We start from the raw sequence: 21,826 nt of genomic DNA, 5'->3' as shown, positions 1-21,826 counted from the left end.
CATAGAAGCTTCTATAGAGCAGCACTATGGCTCACGGCTGGGTTCCTTACATAATCCCCTGCATGAGGCCGTCCCTGTCACACAGAGTTACATCTGCATCCAGGAGCTCAAAGCTTCCATCTACACTGAGCAGTGAATTATTACAATATATTCTTGTAACAGGCAGAAATGTCCTATGAGAACATATAATCTTTGGCAAGATTATGACTAAATGTATGTTGACAAAATGAGACAACACAAAAGGTCATTTGATTTGTTTTATGTAAATTGTTTGAGAAGAAAAACATTTTTGTTTTATAAAGATTCAAATAACACATTCACAACCTTTGGGTTCTTGCTTTTGCCAATACAATAAAGCTTTAACACTTGTGGAGGAAAAAATCTGCCTTATTGTAAAGGTAATACCAAAGGGAATGTGTTAAAATACTCAATCTTATTGAAATGATTTCAGTTACCACAGTTCAGAACGTTCCTGGGACAGCGACTGAGTTCTTGAAATGATTCCTGGACCAGAATTGAACAGTAAATATAATGTCAGACCTCTAAAGAATATATTACATCATATTCAGTAATCTTCCATTGAAAATGTCACGCACACTTGGAAAAGAGCAGTCATTCAAACCCTGTACAACTCTGATCAAATTAAAAATTAAGAATTAAAAAAAAATCTCAAACAAAATACTTAAGTTTTCAAGTATAATAATTTACAGTTTGCAAACAGAAAACAAACAAACTGGAAATTAACAAAAATGGACAATTTACATGTTGTGCTGTGTTTATCAAGAGCTACGAATCATCAAAAAAACTTCTTAGCTGCCGCTTCCTGTTGACTCCTGGTAGATGACAGGAACAAAAACAGAGAGAGAGAGACAGCAAGCATTAAATGCAAGTAAATACAGATTGTTTTCAGTCCTTCAAGCGTTCAATGACTTTTCAATTCAAAAATCTTTTGCAATGCCTGAAAAATAGTCCTAATTTTTCTTCCTTCCATACAAAATGTCTGTCTTGATTAATTTCTGTCTTGATTTTTAATTATGTGAACAAGAGAATATTTAATTCAAAGACACTGGGTGAGATTTCAGTGTTTTAACTACCAAACCATTGTAGGAAGCACCCAGATAAGAACAAAACTCTTTTACACCACCATTTACACACCTTTTTGTAGCTTTGCATGGACACTGTAACATATACATTCACTCACTTGTACATAACGTAGCCGAAGAAGAGGAGGGACTGAATGACGATGAAGACCAGAAAGTGTGTGGTAGAGAGGCAGGAGGGTAATGGAGGAACTTCAGGACATTTCGCCTTTTCTGCAGGATTCTAAGTAATGTGACCATAAAAAAAAAAAATAATAATTGGTTGTTGCCTCTTTTTTGGCATTTTTATTGAATCTGAACAGATAATTTAAGAGGAGACAGAAACTATGGTGAAATGGAGGAGGGATCGGTAAATGACTGGAACATAACATATAACATATAACATATAACATATAACATATAACATAATTTTAGCATCATTGAGATGCTATTATTGTTTATTTAATATTATGGATTAATATTATTAGTTATTAATATTCTGAATTAGTTTTCATTTTGATATTTTGTTTTAATTTTTAACTTTAAAGTTTTAGTAATTTTGTTGTGTCTTTGTCATTTTCAATTTTAAATTTTTTTATTTAGTTTATTCTTAGTTTCAGTTGTAGTTATTTTAGTACAAGTTAGCCCTATGGTACTCTTTTGTCATTTTTGCCGCCCCAAATTTTTTATTTTTTTTTCCTTCTTCTTCTTTAAAATTGTTTCTAAACTTGGTAAAGGTACTGACACTTGCTATTTGAAAAAAAAAAAAAAAAAAAAAAAATCACACTTGTGCTCCTTGCAGTCAAAAATGACAGCATTGGAAATGAATGGGAGACGAATTTCATCTATTGGAAACTACTGGTACTGCACCCAAATAAATTCTTACTGAAAGCTAATTTTTTGAGATATTAAGCTCAAATTTAGAACAACTTGAGGCAACTTGTTTAGATTTATGGCTTTGATTTTCTTGCAGTTTTAGAGTAAAATGTGTTTTTGAAAATATATACATCATATAAAAACTGAAAATAGTGTTTTTGTGCATTTTTCATAATAAACATAAAATTCTGTAACTTTTTAGAAACTTTTCACTTCAGCAATAATTTGCAAAGTGACATCTTTGAAAAGAGATGAAAATTAAGTCTGCATTCAAAATTTTGGAGTTAAAGTTGGAAATTTCATTTTCAGGTCTATGATCAAAAAGTGAATAAATGGATTATAACTACTGCGCATATATATATATATATATATATATATATATATATATATATATATATATATATATATATATATATATATATATATATATATATATATATATATATTTGTACGATAAAATCACCTAAACAATACAAAATATAAATAAAAAACATTATTGAACTAAAACAGGGTACATTCATTTCACTGAGAAAAAAAAAAAAAAAAAAAAAAATTTCGGTCATTTTTGACCGACACGCAAAGAGCTCCAGGTTAAACTAAATAAAAATGAGAAATGCTGCTTTGGCAAGTAGTTGAAAAAAAATTAAGTTTTTATTTTATTTTATTTTATTTTATTTTATTTTAGTTTAGTTTAGTTAAAGTTTTTTATTCAAGTAACACATTTATGTTTAACCCTGACAAGTATAACACTAGATGGTTAAAAAAAGCTTCCATTTATACATTCAGCAGACATTTTCTAGTCAAACGATGAACAGAAATATGAACTATGACTTTGAACAGAAATCCAACTGTGCACTATTTATCAGCTATGCCACACACACACACCGAGCTATAAGATATATTATCCATATCAGAAATGCTGCTTTATTGTGAACTCACCACATTTTTCTGAATTATGTGTTCAATGTTCCTCTTGACGACATGCAAATGCTCCTTGATGTCATTGAAGTGCTGGACTGTCTCGTACGATCCGAGTCCGCCTGCGTTACCCTGCTGTTGACCCACCGCCAACTGCTTCAGTGAGCCTGACAATGAGTTTCTACAAACCGCAACATTAAAACAACATTAGCGCAATGCTTCATTTGCCCTCATGTTTTGAAAAAAACATTCATGAATCTGAGTCAGACACCATATGAAATACTATTAATTATTCAAGAAGAAAAAAAAAAAAGTTGAACATTTTCAAAGATTATGCATGCCAGATGGTTCAACATTAAGGCTTTAAGAGGAAGTTTAACTAATTTTCTGCCTGTTTACGTACAAGAAAACAGTATGTCATACAAGAGGATCGTATCAAACAATCAATTCCTCTGAGACACAGTGTCACAAGACTTAATCTGAGTTTAAAATGCATAAAACAGCTTTAAGCTTCGAATATCTGATCTGATTCTTAAGACAAAGCTCGTGTTTTCTGGATTTCATGGCATTATTGCTCTATTGTTGACATGATGACTGCAAAAAGATGATTTGCATTTCCTGTCTTCACTCAAAGTATTAAAAAATTGCAGCATGTCACATACCAATCCTTGGAACTTATAGACTTAAATGATTATACTTATTAGTATATAAATGTCTCCAAAATGACAAACAACATTCTGACATTTGAACGCGTTTCAATGGATTATTCATATTTCTGAGCATATTTCCCAAATGACATCACATTTCGATATCTTTTCCAGACATGGAAAATACTATTTTAATAAATTCACAGATATTTCAAAGTTTTACATGACCATGAGAAAAAATATTCACCAACAAAATGGTTATAAAATAACCATTGGAATAAAATAAAAATACAAATAATTTGAACTTGGTTTATATTTCAACTCCCTCATGTCTCAATGAACAACAAATCAAACTGTATCATATACAATTACAGTTCAGCTCTGGCTGGTATAAAATTTGTGAGTCGTTCTCTCACCTCTAGTGGTAACTTGAGAGCACTGCATGCAAAAAATGCTGGAGAAAAATCCCTGATTACACTGGCAAATGACTTCTGCGCCCAAGGTCTTCGGCCAAGAAAATCTTAATATTACAGTGAATTGTCCCAATCTAATCTTTTAAGCCTCCTCTTAACTCTCCCAAAAGGCCATTTATCCTTCAGCCTCATAGAAAAAATGAAATTACCATGCAACGCAAGCAGGAATGATTGCTAAATTAATCTTCCTAAAAAACATGGCTCCTTTCTTAAACATATTTCAGATGATTAAGAAATACCCATTCGGGTCATGCCACAGCCTTCCTCAGGGGGACACTTTCATTCGGCTATAAATGGTCATTAAAGATGGAGTATTATACAAATCTTAGATCAAAATATATATATAGAATACATTGGATGATAAATAAACAAATAAACTTTTTTGGTTTTATAATACTCTGAAAAAAAAAAGGAATTAAATTAAATTTGAAATTTATTGTCAGAATTTCTAATAATATATAGTGAAATTTTTAATCAAAACAAGGTCAAACCTGAGGTCTGCACATAAAAAAAGAGCAGCATACAGTTTAACCTTTTAATGAGGAACACATATTCAAGTTTAAGATAATTTCTCTGCTTAACTTGCATTTTTTTTACTGATCACGTATTATCCTGTGCCTGAACCCCATTTCTTCGGATATCGTCTTCAAAATTCTAAGATGATTACTAGGATAAAAAATATGAGGGGATGGACAAAATGAAAACGTTTGGTAAGTCATAAGTACAGACTCCTTGGGGAATTACAAAGACAAGAAAGCAATCAGAAGCAGACCATGTATTTGCTGTTGTATGATGGATATATTTAAAGATTTGCATATAATCCATCAAAAAGAGGCCCATAAGGAGCCTAAACAAAATCAAATTTGTTTCTTAAGGGGGGGAAAAAATAATTAGACATAAATCTCCCTTGAGGCAAAAAAGTGAACATTTAGAATCTCCCAGTAATCTTTATCCACTTCAAATGACCTACATGTCGGAAGAAGCCGTTTTTTCCCCCTCGGATATGTAATTTCGTTGGGCTAAGATGAGTAAAATGAAATTATGATAAAAAAAGAAAAGGTCAAGATCTTAATATGTGCATAATCTATAAAATGAATTCGATCAACTGAGCATTTGCTTGTTGCGGACCAAATGCTGTTTAAATGCGCACCAATAGGATTAGCCTAAATGAACAATCGACACAGATTACTGATCTTTTCAATGTCTTTCCGACAATAGGACGACAACGTGTCCTCAATGTTGCCCTTTTGATGAAGACTGCTATATTATGTCTTTGCTAATAGCAATATTTGCATATGGACTAAACAGCATGCAAAAAATAGCAAATTGCATGTCTTGAAAAATGATAGATTCGAATCAAACGTAATCTTGTTGACAGAAAAGATGGCATAAATGGATAGAGTAACCTATTATAAATTAATAATAAAGTAACCATTTTCCTGCTGTTGTAAAATTCTGTTTTAATAAAAGTACATGTAATTGGGTTATTAAGAGATTAAAAACAATGTACGTCTGCAACAAAATCTTAATCTGAATGCATCCGTTACAAACAAATCTCTTAAATCCCAAACAACAAAACCATCGGTAAGTGTTGTTCTAAAAATCGGTTTATCAATCATTATAGTTTGGTCACATCTGAGTTAAAGAGTTGTAAAAACAGTCTTTTGTGGGCTAATCCTCTACTTGCACAGCTTTAAATGCTGTATTTTGGTCTAATCCTAAAGCCTTATTGTTTGATTTTGTCTTTGTGTTTTAATCCTTGTTCATCTACACCTTCCTTAAAAAAAACACCTGGAGAAAAACAAACGACTGTCCGCTAACACAACAAAAAAACAATGCTGACATTACAGAGGCCAAAACAGAATAACAAACAAATGTATTTAATCTGGATTAAACAACGAACATCTTTAGATCTTTATGTTAAAACACAACAAACAGAAAGTTAACAGACAAAACCTAATCTGCTGCGATGTTCAGTCTTTTGCAAAGGCATGTAAAGGCCTCCAAGTAGTTGTTTTACTCAGAGATTGTATGCGACTTTATTGGCTAGGAATTTTCTGGATTACATCATATTTTCCGTATTTTTTTCCAATCTGAAACTTGCTGTTACTTATATTCCAAAGCGATTTATAAATGAAATTAACATCAAGCAAACAAAACAAATTTTGCATTTGTGCCGAATGAGAGAGGTACATGAGCCCAAGTTTATTAGTGTAGCCGGTGGATTCAGTTTCACTTTAAATAAATTCATTTAAGCTTGACGTTTATAACAAATGCCACTATTACTTGTTTGTTTTATATTTTTTTCCCCCATTTCTGCTCTGTTCGAAACATCATTAAATTGAAAGGATTTGTTATGGAGTAAGGGGAACTAGAATATGCGTTTATAATATTTGTAAATGTTTTGTTTTATTTACCAGTATTTACATTATTTTTGAATGTAATAAAATGCTACTTATACAATTTTTTTTTTTTCCTCTCAAAAATGCAATTTTGATGTCTTATGTGACTTATTTTATGAAAAATACAGTAATATTCCAGTCTTGTTTTGTGAAAAGAGAACAATATTGTCCTTGGCGACTTACCTTACTTCATTAAGGTTTCTCAGAACCTCCTGTTGTGAATTAATAATGGTGTCCATTTCATGAGCGGGAGCCTAAAAAAAAAGCAACTAAACTATTAGTTAGGCTCAAAGACAGGTTAGAACATAAATTTGATAAATTGCTGTAATGTTCAGTTCGTGAAGCACTAAAAATGTATGGTTGATTTACAATTTCAAGTCATTACATCTTATGAAGGATTTTGATTGAATCTGAGATGACGACATGGCATTCAATATAATAATCTTGTCAATGTAAGAGTGTCCAGTGCTGGTAAAATCAAATGCATTTGTCATGTCCTACCTGTCCTGACTGTGCTTGTGAGGTGCGTTTGGTGATCTCCTCTGTGATGACTGACACATAACGGCGTTGTTCATCCAGAATCATGGCCAGCTGCCGATTCAACTGCTTGATTTCCAGGTGGATTCGATTCTGCCCCTCAAACACCTGACGGATTTCCGGTCGTTAACGCTTTCAAACAGGTCCTCAACTGCCAGAAGAGAAACATTGAACAGATGTTTTTCTACAAATATGGATTTTCATTTTTAAACAACTCAGTAAGTTAAAATTAATACATTTGTGAATAAACAAGCATTAAAAAAAAGACAGCATGGTTTAGTAAAAAATGTTGCACCTAAAAAGACAGAAAAAAGTGACTAATAAAATAAAATTATAATATTTTACAAATAAATAAAGTTTAACAATCAAATCTAAATCATCCAATCAGATCTATATGGAAGCTTTTTTCATTGAAAAAAAAAAAAAAAAGGTAATTGCAACTTTTTATCACAATTCTGACTTTTTTTCCCCTCACAATTGTGGGTTTATATCCCGCAATTTGCAATTTAGTACTTGCAATGGAGTGTTTATACTGCAAAATTCTGAAAAAAAAAAAAAAAAAAAAAAAAAAAAAGAGATAAACTCGATAAACTAAATTTTTACTTTTTCCTCGCAATTGCGGGTTTATATCTCGCAATTTGCAATTTAGTACTAGCAATGGAGTGTTTATACCACAAAATTCTGGAAAAAAAAAAAAAAAACTAAATTTTTACTTTTTCCTCGCAATTCTGACTTTTTTTCCCCTCACAATTGCAAATGTTGTTCTCACAATTGCAAGTTTATATTATGCAATTCTGACTTTATAATTGAGAGTTTGCAATAGCGAGTTATAAAGTCAGAATTGAGAGATATAAACAAACAATTGCAAGAAAAAAAGAAATTGTGAGGGGGAAAAAGTCACAATTACATTTTATATTGTTTTATTCCATCATCATGGAAAAAATATCTTAATTTGTGTTCCGGAGATTAACGAAGGTCTTACGGGTGTGGAACGGCATGAGGGTGAGTAATTAATGACAGAATTTTCATTTTTGGGTGAACTAACCCTTTAATGTTTCCAGGGCATTTCTATTAACTATAAACATCATGAAAACTCAAAGCTGAATGTGAATCTGAGGTCAAAACTTCAGACAGAATGAGAGCAACTCACTGGGCTGCCCCTGGACATCAGGGTGCTCTTTCTGAAACTCCTCTTTCCTTTTGTCCAGCTCTTGTTGGAAATTCTCAAATTCCTCCTGGTACTTGTCCTTCTCTTCTTTGGGAATCTCTTTTTCTGGGGGAGGCTTTATAGAAAGACACAAAACACACATTCAAACACACTCACGCACATAGACACACTTACGCATACTCCAATTATAATGAACAAGAGGAACGGAGTAAGAGGTAGACACTTATGAAATAAGTATGGCCGATTCTTCGTACTTATTCATACTTAAATGTGTGTACGCGAATGTGTTGGGAGGAAAAATGCATACCAGATTCTGCCCAGGCTCGGTAAGTCTAAACAGCAAAAATGACAGCACGTCATGGTCATCTGTTGAAAGAAATGTAGCCATATAGTGTGTAATTTCAGTGCCACTAGCAACACTAAACACGTTTTAAAGTTTCAAACGGCTTCTTCGACAGAACCTGCTGTAGAACTGGCTATAAACCATTCATTAGATTACTTTCATATGACTTAATGGTTGAATGAAAGCCATTTTTCTTTGTTGGTTCAATTTTGATCCAGTTGGAGGGTAACAGGAGACAACATCAGACCTTGAATCGGAAGAGAGAAAACTCTGGATTTGGATATGCACAAATACCTGCAAGTCCTCCGGTGGCTGCAGAGATGCCAAAATAACCAGTCTCAGGAATGATCATGTTTTCAACTCTGGTGCAGAACTCATAATCGTCTTTATCAGGAGTGAAGCCATTATTGATGAAAACCTGAAACCATTGAGAATATTCAGACATTATTATAGCTTGGAAATTTCACATTTTCATGTAAATTTCCCTAACAATCTTTAAGATGAATTTAGCTAAATTGCACCGAGATGATATTGAGATGACTGTTAAATAGTGAAACAGTTTCCCTAGAGGTCAGATTAACTACTGTCAGTTGTACATGGATCTATTGTTTTGATGTACATTTACAATTCAAGACTCACCGAAAGACACATTTATCACAAAAGCTTTTACCAAATGATCAGGCTCAAAAGGTCTAATTACAGCCAGTTCTTTAATATTAACCTACTTTGAAACTTTTTATCGGTTATATGATGATATAAACTTGACCTACCGATAAAGTTTGCTTGTAGTAGACGATTTTGGCACGTACAGGGTAAGGTTTGTTTCTGAAGTCTCTAAGACATGTACCCAGAGCCTGTGTTGTACCATCACTGGAGGAAAAATGTGATTTATTAAATACATAAGACGACAACAACAAGTTTCCTTTTCCATGTCAACAAGTTTTGGCCAAGGTTTCTTTTTTAATTTTCATAAAATATAAGGAGAGACACCCCAGGTGAATAGGGTAAAAAAAAAAAACTAATAGATATCACCTTACTTCCCCAGTTGATTGATTACATAAATTGCAAACATTTTTTGTATTACAAGTTTTCTAAAATGTTATGTTTAAATATGCAAATTAAGTGTTATCTAATTTAATATGCGCTAATTTGCATACATTTCTAGAACAAAGTTCTAAATATTGGATGAAGTCAGGTTCAAAATTCTTGTTTAATTTTTTTTTTTGACAGTCAACAGCCAGAATAAAATAAATTTTCACCATTTTTTTGGTATAAAATGCTGTATAAAATCAGGCAAATTATATATCAACAAACCCCTCAATAAAAACCTTCATAATATAATATAGATAGGAATAAAAACGGTAAAGTTTCATGTATGCAAAGTTCTGCTGAAGTGGAGATTTCTGACTCAGAGCAGGAGAAAAACTCATTTTGAGAAAACGGTCTTTAAAGATACTGAAATCTACAGACGCAAATAGATAAAGTGCTATAAAAGATAAACTTAAGTGTATTTTGGTTGTTTTCTTTCCAGCAGTCCGAAAAAACACTTTATGAAAAGCCAAAAAGTGCAAAATCTCAAAATTGACAGTTGCATGAAAAAACTTTTTTTGCCTATAGTGTCTCCCGCTGATAATATGAAGGACTATGGGTATTTTTGACGCAGTCTAGCACATATGCTGCTGACAACTCTCCCCCGCTGGCTCACAGATCTAATTTAATGCTTTCACTGTAACTGCACTCAGATTAAGACAGACAGAGGATTAGACTCTCTCTCTCATAAATAATCATATTTCCTAATCTCCTTTGAGTTGTAAAAATGAGAGCGCTGATGTCAGCAAGGAGGATATGTTTACTTACTTTTGATGGTCATAAACAAGTTTCCCATTGTTACCCACCACCAGGACAGCCGGGTTGTTTTTCTACAATAGCAAGGTCACAGAAGAGAGAGACATAATCCTTATTTAGTACAGAGGAGACACAAAACAAGTCTACTGAGGTGCTTTAGTGTTTGTTCCTGAGGCAAAAGCTAAGCACATTAACATAATCCTTTGATAACATATATATATTTACCTCTACCTTAAGATGTTTTGACTGAAAAATGCACATCGCTACAAAACAAACATTAACGGGGGCATTTTACTGACACAAACTAGTGTTAAAAATAATATTTTTCAATAAACTACTAATTATAATCAATTCCAAAGCTGCCAAACAATGAAAAAAAAAAACCAAAAAAAAAAAACAACTTATTATACAATATGCTGATTAATCAAATATTAACATTTGCTAAGAAAAGCCCCAAGATGTTAAACACTTTATTGAGGAAGAAGAGTAAAGCATTTAGTAGACAAAAAGTGCCATATATATATATATATATATATATATATATATATATATATATATATATATATATATATATATATATATATATATATATATATATATATATATATATATATATATATATATATATATATATATATATATATATATATACACATTTTTAATAAATGATACAGCTAATGGCAAAAATATTTCACAATTATAAAAATGTTAATTTTAAATAACTTAAACATAAACACATTTAAAAATATTATTTAAAATGCAAAAATGTGCATTCACCTTCCCATCATTATCAAAAGAGTCAAAGAATATTCCCACGCCGTTCCACTGATCAGCAGCCCCGTACACAGGACCCTCCAGACCTTGACCGGCCGTGAACCATATGGCCTACAGGACACACACACACACACACACACACACACACACACACACACACACACACACACACACACACACACACACACACACACACACACACACACACAGCTTGGGTAATTTGGTAAGTGGTGCTTGAGATCAGTGTGGTCTGCTCCACTGGACTGTGGGACAATTCAATGAAAGCACATGTTACTTGTACAACACTACACTATAATTACTCCCTCTACACTGCGAATGTTGAGCAAAGTTCCTGAATTTATAAAGGATGACCTGTGGATGCTTTTTCAGATCAAATGATTTTTTCTGTGCAAAAAGAAGTCCCTGCGATAAGACGAAAAATCTGAACCTCATGACTGCTAACAAATAAAGGAAATCATATATTAAGTCAAGGCTGTAGCACCCAGGAATGCAGCAGCATGAAATTAGTTCATATGACCAGGGAGCAAAGGAAGTGAAAATGTGTGACATTCAAGGACTGAGATGACAAAGTCTCAAAATCACAAGATACTGAGAATTTACAACATAGTGAAACCTACAATTTGTGAAAAGCATAGTAACATAAAACTAGATTTTACATTTTATGAACAAAATGAGACTATTGTTTGTCCATGCAAACCTGCTGACACAATGCTAGGGTGTTCTGGGTGGTTGCCCGGGCGTGACTATGCAGGTGTTCTGAGTGGCTGTTGGAGCATTTCTATGCGGTTGCAGGGCCAAAAGTAAAAAGATCCAACCACCAATTCTCTGTGATCTTCTGATCTCTAGATATGACTTCACAGGAAGTACCCACACTGCCCTCCAGCTTTAGTGACAACATAAAGAAACTTCATGTTTTCCCTGATCTCCCCTCCTTTACACGTCAGTTATTAAGGTTTTGTTTGTGTAATCGCCTTTGCGTGCACTGGTGTAATGTAGTCCACAACAAATTTTGAACAACATTGTTTATATTATCAAAAAGCAGAATAGTTAAAAAAAAAAGCAAGGACAGTCAACATATAATTTTATATATAAGTTTACAGTATATCTCACAATTCAGACTTTATATCTCAGAATTGTACGAAAAAATTCAGAATTGCGAGACATAAATTTGCAATTGAGAGACAAAAATCAGAATTGCGACTTTATTTCTCACAGTTATGACTACTTCTCACAATTGCGACTTTATTTCTCACAATTGCGACTTTATTTCTCACAATTGCGACTTTATTTCTCACAGTTCTAAGAAAAAAATTCAGATTTGCGAGATAAATTTGCAACTGAGAGACAAAAATCAGAATTGCGACTTTATTTCTCAGTTATGACTTTATTTCTCACAATTGCGACTATTTCTCGCAGTTCTAAGAAAAAAAATCAGAATTGCGTCACAAACTTCTATATATTGTGAGACAATTTTCAGAATTTGTGACTATTATTTCTCACAATTGCGACTTTATTTCTCACAGTTCTAAGAAAAAAATTCAGAATTGCGATAAACTTATATATATTGTGAGACAATTTTCAGAATTTGTGACTATTTCTCATAGTTGCAACTATTTCTCACAATTGCAACTATTTCTCACAGTTGCAACTATTTCTCGCAATTAGCAGAATAGTTAAAAAAAGCAAGGACAGTCAACATCATTTTATACGTTTATATCTTGCAATTCAGACTTTTTATCTCAGAATTGTGAGAAAAAATTCAGAGTTGCAAGACATAAATTTGCAATTGAGACAAAAATCAGAATTGCAACTATTTCTCAGCATTGCGACTTTATTTCTCACAATTCTAAGAAAAAAAATTCAGAATTGCGACAAACTTATATATATTGTGAGACAATTTTCAGAATTTGTGACTATTATTTCTTACAATTGCGACTTTATTTCTCACAATTGCGACTTTATTTCTCACAATTGCGATTTTATTTCTCACAATTGCGACTATTTCTCACAATTGTGACTATTTCTCACAATTGCGACTTTATTTCTCACAATTCTAAGAAAAAAATTCAGAATTGCGACAAACATATATATTGTGAGACAATTTTCAGAATGTGACTATTTCTCACAATTGCGACTTTATTTCTAGCAATTAGCAGAATAGTTAAAAAAAGCAAGGACAGTCAACATCATTTTATAAGTTTATATCTTGCAATTCAGACTTTTTATCTCAGAATTGTGAGAAAAAATTCAGAATTGCGAGACATAAATTTGCAATTGAGAGACAAAAATCAGAATTGCAACTATTTCTCAGCATTGCAACTTTATTTCTCAATATTCTGAGTAAAAAAAAAAAAATCAGAATTGCAACAAACTTGCAATTGTGAGACAAAGTCAGAATTGTGACAATTTCTCACAACTGCGACTTTATTTTTTCACAATTGTGACCATTTCTCACAGTTGCAACTATTTCTCAGCATTGCGACTTTATTTCTCACAATTCTAAGAAAAAAAATTCAGAATTGCGACAAACTTATATATATTGTGAGACAATTTTCAGAATTTGTGACTATTATTTCTTACAATTGCGACTTTATTTCTCACAATTGCGACTTTATTTCTCACAATTGCGATTTTATTTCTCACAATTGCGACTATTTCTCACAATTGTGACTATTTCTCACAATTGCGACTTTATTTCTCACAATTCTAAGAAAAAAATTCAGAATTGCGACAAACATATATATTGTGAGACAATTTTCAGAATGTGACTATTTCTCACAATTGCGACTTTATTTCTAGCAATTAGCAGAATAGTTAAAAAAAGCAAGGACAGTCAACATCATTTTATAAGTTTATATCTTGCAATTCAGACTTTTTATCTCAGAATTGTGAGAAAAAATTCAGAATTGCGAGACATAAATTTGCAATTGAGAGACAAAAATCAGAATTGCAACTATTTCTCAGCATTGCGACTTTATTTCTCAATATTCTGAGTAAAAAAAAAAAAAATCAGAATTGCAACAAACTTGCAATTGTGAGACAAAGTCAGAATTGTGACAATTTCTCACAACTGCGACTTTATTTTTTCACAATTGTGACCATTTCTCACAGTTGCAACTATTTCTCAGAATTGCAACTTTATTTCTTACAACTGAGATTTTAGTTCTCACAACTAAAACTTTATTTCTTACAATGGCCAGAAATTGCGGGTTTGTAAGTCTGAATTATGAGATAAAAACTTGCAATTGCAAGAAAACAAGTCAGAATTGTGAGATAAAACTTCACAATTAAAAAACAAGCTTCCAAAGAAAACAGTTATTTTAAACTGTAATATTTTACAAAATTACTGTTTTTACTGTATTTTTGATCAAATAAATGCAGCAATCGTGAGCATATAATACTTTTCTCAAAAAAATCTTACTGACCTTAAACTTTTAAATTGTAGTGTAAATCTAAAGCAATTTTTAGTACACTACCTGCAGGACTCCACAAGGTTCACGGAGATCTGGAATTCAACCTGTGACACTAGCTCAAGGCTTTCATGTCCCTAAAACGGGTCAACATGACCCTCCACAGTCATAACGATAACAGCTTGTGTCTGTGCTTCTGTATGTTTACAAATGCCCATAGCCAAACATGTAGAAATGAGGCTCACATACACAATATAAGGATAATTATTTTCCCCCCTCTTACCAATCCATCTGCTCCCATTCGTCCCCGTCCGGACACACGGAATGCCACTTCAGCTTCCCAATGTTCAAAACTTACAGGGTTTTTTGTCCATACCGAACCCTTCTGGCTCCGCAGAGAGGGGGTGATTCGAATCTGATCCGCACTAGGGATGGCATCTGGTGAAAACATGGACATTTCAAAATGAATGGACAGAAAATGATTTAACACAAATTATTAAAAAAGTAACACTTTATCTTAATGATCCACTGTTCCACTATCTATAAGTAACTCTGCAACTGCAGGTCAACCAACTCTCATTAGAGTATTAGTAGACTGTTAGGTAAGGGCATTGCAATCTGAGACAGCAAAAGATGTGTGTTACATAATTTCATCATTATCACACGCCCATGTGTAATATCTGGCACGCTACCAAGTATATGAGTACAAACTTCCCTGACAGCATACTTTTCTGCTGACATAAATCCATTTACACAGATCAAATTGACCGAAACCATAATATTCAATTTGAGGACCAAATAAACAGCAATGATCGCTCCTGCTGGCTAATATGTGGCGGTGTATCTGAAAGATTTGGGAAGTGTTGTAACACAGAACTTTGCTCTTCCTACATGCCGAGACAGATTTGTTTAACCCTATAGTAAAACTAGTGCCATGTCAGCTGTTAAACAGCATGCATATACTTATTAATCATAGTTTTAACAATATCACCACGATTATGCATAAAAAATGATCATGTGAAACTGATAACTGATCAAAAATCACACTTTTAGTAAAACAGAGTATCTGATTTCATCATAGGACAAAAACATAGGACAAAAAACAACTAACAATGCACCAAACATATCAGAACAGAGGCAAAGATTTGATTTAAAAATGCAGCCATATTTATTTAACTTTAAGATATGTTACAGATATCATAATTTGCATTATTACAAGAAACTCCTGCACAAGGAATGTAATCCATCATCATCATTCATTCAATAATGCAATATTTGCACTACTCAGGTTCAGTTCATATTAATGCAATCTCTCGCATAGACTTCACATTCACAGGGCATTTAAACTACATGTCCGTACATAGACTAAACATGCTGACAGATGGCAGATAGTGATGCAGATGGATGAGAGAGATCATACAGACACCCATCTGTAAACTTACTCCCAGTATGAATCCAGAATGGGATTCTTCCATCACTCTGTGTCAGATGTGGCCCTTTGAAACTGTATTTATACTCGAAGCGCCGGTGAGGCGAGTCCCCAGCAGCGTTGTCGGCGAAAACGTGCGGAAAAATTAAAGATATTAGTAATAAATAGGCATAAGCTGCCAGGAACTTAGCTATGGGTACCGCCATGTTTGAGTCTGAATGCTGACGTAGCGCAGAGAGGGGCGGGATGACTGGAAATGCTGAAGGGCCAACAGGGCGCTCTCTCATTGGCTGAAGCGTTAGATTGACACCTCGTTCTCAGGCACTGATGACTTGGTACTTAACGTCATAGCATACAAAAAAGTTACCATAGTAACTGAAATATTTGCCAAAAAGATTTTAAGAATTACTCTTGCCGCTGTAAGTTTATAATGAATTAACATAACAGCTTTTTTCAGACCTTTTATTAAATGATAACAGACTTTAAAATGTGTGTGTGTGTGTGTGTGTGTGTGTGTGTGTGTGTGTGTGTGTGTGTGTGTGTGTGTGTAAAAATCATTTAATAAAAGTTCTGAAAAAAGCTCATTGCAACATTTTATATATATATATATATATATATATATATATATATATATGTTATAATGTTATATAAACATAAATGTTTTACAATAAGTAGCCTACACTTACACTTATTGTAAAACATAAGATATATAATACAATATAATAATATGCCGTAATGTTATGCACACACAAATATATGTTTTATATGAATATAAATGTACAAATATATATATAGTCAGTGTTTTTATATTTCATTTTAAAGGTGTAGTATATGAATACTGTGTATGTGTGTGTGTGTATATATATATATATATATATATATATATATATATATATATATATATATATATATACACACACACACGTTTTCATTTATATACATATGAAGTTTTTTTTACACACACAATATATACGTATAAAAAAGTTCATATATATATATATATATATATATATATATATATATATATATATATATATATCCCTCCTCAACATCTTTATTATTATTATTTCTTGCATATTTATTCAATTATAAATGCATATATATAATATACATTGCCCAAATATATTCATAGAAATTTTATGAAGCATTTTGCAGTACTGAAATAAACATAAAAAAACTGATATATATATATATATATATATATATATATATAGTCAGTGTTTTGTATATATATGTATATATATTTATTTATAAAAACTTCATATATATATATATACATATGGAGTTTTTTATACACACACACAATATTTAGGTATACAAGTGGTCAAATATATAACATCTTTATTATTATTATTTCTTGCATATTTATTCAATTATAAATGCATACAATATACATTGCCCAAATATATTCATAGAAATTTTATGAGGCATTTTGCAGGACTGAAATAAATATCAAAAAACTGATAAAAAAATATTAAGTATATATATATATATATATATATATATATATATATATATATATATATATATATATATATATATATATATATATATATATATTATGTGGGATAGCTGTCATATCAACACATTAAAGAAATAATAAAAATGAACCATTGCTACATATAAAAGCATTCAACAGGATCATGAAGTTATGCTCAAGCTTGTGATGAACATTCTCGCTCCCGCTCACACACACCTTGACAGACAGAACAAATGTGTCTCAGCACAACCTCTTATTCTGCTAGTGAACCTGTAATTAAGGTCTTAATGAGTGCTATCTTTATGAGATTGTGAGCTTGGCATGACCTTTCACTGTGTGGGGACAGCAGGTAGATGGCACCCTGTCATTCTGACCAATGATCAACCCCCTGCTCTCAGGTCAGTGCTAATACAGCACTAGCCCCGTGTGGAAGGGATCAGAGCCGAATGGAGAGCAAGGGCTCCCGAGGTGTCTTTTTCATGGGGGAGTCCCAAACCCTCAGCAGGAGAAGGGGGGGGGTCTGTTATAATCCCCTGCCATTCACTTTCTATGCTAATGGATCAGGCCTAATGAGGGGATGACCTCACTATTAGGTTAACATCAGCTGACCCTGACACAGCTAAAAGAAACAGAGGGGCCTGCAATGGATGACATGCAATGTACTTTGTGATTTGTTATATAAGGGAGTGCAAAAATAATTTTGATGGTGATTAAAAGTGGATGAAAAATGAAAATGTGACGCACTAAACTTCATCTAAAATGATTTTAAAGTGCACCACAAAAGTTGTACTTTTGTTCATACTTAAGGATTATTTGAATAAGTGTTCAACTTCTTGTCCTGCACCATTTGTACAAATATGATGCAGATCTTAAATCACATTGGGCTATTGATTTTATATCAGATCTGATGTACAATTTTAACAGGCAGACAATTAATCAAAAAAGTCCCATTGACTTGCATTGAAAGAGGGAGATGAGAGAATCTAGGGACACGAATATCATAGAAACATTGAATTCACTAGTAAATGTTTTTTTTATGTTGTGTGTATGTCCTTAATTCTTTGTTGGGTCTGTTTGTTGTTGCACTGTGGGAAAATGAACTATAAGGAAAACACATTTCACTACATTACATCACATGTATGTGACAAATACCTTGAAATCAGAACACTTTAGCAACCACATAGCAAATTCCTCGTTCTTAACATCTTTATTATTTCTTGCATATTTATTATATTATAAATGCAGTTTTAATAACCCCAAAATTGACCGTTCGCAAAGACCCGTCCCCTTTAATTACTGTTGCTAAATCCGACAAGCCATGTCGCTCTCACGCCACACATCATGCAGTGAAAAATAGGCTATATCATGGAGCAAAGAGTACACAGACAACGCGTCGACAGACAAGACAGAGAGTTACTTTTGATATGAAACAAAGTCTCAAATTTCATATTTTGTCATTTTTATAGAAATTGAAACAATAAATACTGTTTTGTGGCTCTTTAATGTGTCGTGACAGGTCGCTGTAGCTCCTCAGTTCAAGCGGCTCGTGAACCGATCATCTCTTCCTACTAGTTAATTTATAGCATCAAATAAACTTGAATGAAATAAGAAGAAATGTTTTTTTCAACCGCGAGAAGACGTCAGCCAAGTCCACCGTCGTTAATCTACAAACTCCTCTGACTGCTTTGTCGGGCAAAATGGTGGATTTGGCGTTATGATTGGTTAGATCGCCTGTCAATCAAACTCCCGGTGAAGGGTCAATTGAGAGACATAATAAAATTTTAATGGAATAAATACATGAAAAAATCGACACATTGCAGGACTATTAAATGAACTTTAACTAAACTAACTTAACTAAACTTTAACTAAAAAGCTAATAAAATTAATAAAAATACAATTAATAATAACAACAACAACAACAATATATATACATTGCCCTTATATATTCATAGAAATTTTAACTTTTAAAGGCACTGATAGGTGATTAAAAATAGGGTAAACATATTTAAGAATAATAATGGTAAATCGTATCTAACGATGCACATTTTCTTTTATACAATTGCCAAATAAGTGATTAAAACTAGAGTAAAAATATTTATTATTATTATTATTATTAACAATTCTAAACAGTTTCAATATACATTTTCCCTTATACATTCAGCTAATAGGTGATTAAAAATGGAGTAAAAATATTTATTATTATTATTAATAATTCTTTATATATTATAAAATTATATTATGTGTATGTAACTTAAATGGATTTTGCATAACTATTAAATCAAAAGCATCAAAAGCTAATAGTGATTAAAAATAGGGTAAATATATTTAAGAATAATAATGGTAAACAATATCTAAGAATATACATTTTCCCTTATAATTAATTGATGTTGAAAAAAAAAGGTCATGCTACTTCAACTCCCCGTGAACATTTTGTTTTTGATGTCAAAATCCTGTTTTTTGACTCATCTCTTGCCTGAAAAACCATGTCATGTTACATTTCCCAAACTAGACAGCCCCGAATGTCATGCCTTGTTACGCGAAGGCAGTTGGAACCCATCCGAGTTGAATTGCTCCCTGCTTGTGAGTAATCCATCAGCATCACTCCGGCTGATCCCTTCCTGTGGCCTATTCTCCGGCTCACGATACTCCCCTAATCATGACAAGTGTCTCTCTTGTTCGCATCATTAGTTTAGCCCGAGGAGAGAGTTTGTAATTGAGGTCCCTTCTCTTTTGTATGAAGTTCATTAGGAAGTTAATTCTCACAGTTTGGAGGAAATGCACGATTTAAATAACAAAAGAAATGCAAATGGATCATTTGGATTGGAGACAAAGACACCTGATGGGAGCTAATGGATTACGCATCAGGAGAATACCTCTACAAATTAGTCAGCACAAATATTTGGCCAGCTAATTATGCAGCCACAGAATTGTTATTTTTGGAAAGCAGATGTGGACAGGCCACAGTTTTAACATGTAAAACGAAGCGCCGTGGCGAGAAGGGTCACATAAACGGCTGTTATAGAAGAAAAACGGAATTATGGCAGAGAGTGTCTCCTAACAGGGCTCATTGTGTGCACTCTTTGTGCAGTAGAAAAAGGTCTTTTCAGGTTATAAGGGACACAGAGGAGCTGAGCATGGCTTCTCACCTCTCAGCTGGGTTCCCTTTTCTGTATTCAGTGTGTTTTTCGCATTGAATTCACAAACTAATGCAAACACACAAAAAACAACAAGTATTTCCACAACAAAACCTAAGTAAATAACAGCGGCATGGAATAAAAGCAGCATGTAGCATGTTATTATCTTTCACCTGCAGGGAGTTTACATCACTATGGTGACCACTTCAGCCCTAGATGGCCTATTCATTACGGTATAGACCTGACATAAAGATTTGACCTCTTTTAGACGACAAGCTTATGGGGTCGATCAAGTAATGAATAGATTGATCATAAGGGATGTTGGTTGTTGACTTATTTGAGTGTGTTAACTTGTTTAATGAACATATGATACAAGAAATAGTATTGTACAGTTTGTGAAAGCTCTGGATTATATATATATATATATATATATATATATATATATATATATATATATATATATATATATATATATATATATATTTTTTTTTTTTTTTTTTTTAAGATATTAAATAAATGTTTTCTTTTTTCATTTATTATAAAATAATCAGATGAATAATTTTATATATAGTTATATAATATTAATACACACAATTGTTACACATGTATAAACAATAATGATATATTTACTGTATAATATAATTTTATTATATTTATATTTTATATTAACTATATAAAACATTTTATTAAATATTTTATATTAATATATATATATATATATATATATATATATTAGTATATTTATAGTATAACGAATACGTATAACAAATACAAATAACAAACATAAAATTAAACAAATTAAAATATTAAATAATTTTTTTCATTTCTTATTTATTTATGTATTATTATAAATATTGAATATACACATACATACACGCATACATATATATAAACAAATGCAAATAAACAAAATTAAACAAAGATAAAATATTACATTTTATATATATATATATATATATATATATATATATATATATATATATATATACACACACACATATGTGTGTTTGTGTGTGATAAAAATAATCAGATTAAACTATACTATTATATATATATATATATATATATATATATATAAGTATACTTATATTTTATATTAACTACATAATATATATTTATTTGTTAATATGTGTATATATATATATATATATATATATATATATATATATATTTAAAATAAATGTAAATAAATTTAAATTTAATATAATTTTAAATTTAATATAAATAAAAATAAAAAGTTTTTAAATGTTTTTAAAAATAGTCAGTATATATATATATATATATATATAT

The 21,826-nt window shown here is 31.8% G+C and overlaps 1 protein-coding gene across 1 annotated transcript; it reads right to left on the bottom strand.

Moving 5' to 3' along the window:
* Nucleotides 1-244: 244 nt before the first annotated feature.
* lman1 (lectin, mannose-binding, 1) lies at nt 245-16,190 on the bottom strand. The gene is given in 14 exon segments (XM_048166345.1): nt 245-833; nt 1,202-1,323; nt 2,895-3,054; nt 6,579-6,649; nt 6,897-7,054; nt 7,057-7,083; nt 8,083-8,215; nt 8,408-8,466; nt 8,738-8,861; nt 9,214-9,313; nt 10,301-10,362; nt 11,066-11,173; nt 14,777-14,931; nt 15,936-16,190. Coding segments are annotated over 14 exon segments (1,509 nt in total). The 5' UTR covers nt 16,129-16,190; the 3' UTR covers nt 245-796.
* Nucleotides 16,191-21,826: the final 5,636 nt, after the last annotated feature.

This window comes from Megalobrama amblycephala, linkage group LG18 (genome assembly GCF_018812025.1).
Source record: "Megalobrama amblycephala isolate DHTTF-2021 linkage group LG18, ASM1881202v1, whole genome shotgun sequence".
Lineage (NCBI taxonomy): Eukaryota > Metazoa > Chordata > Actinopteri > Cypriniformes > Xenocyprididae > Megalobrama > Megalobrama amblycephala.
Note: the sequence above shows the minus strand (reverse complement) of the source record. Positions and strands in the feature narration are given on the sequence as shown.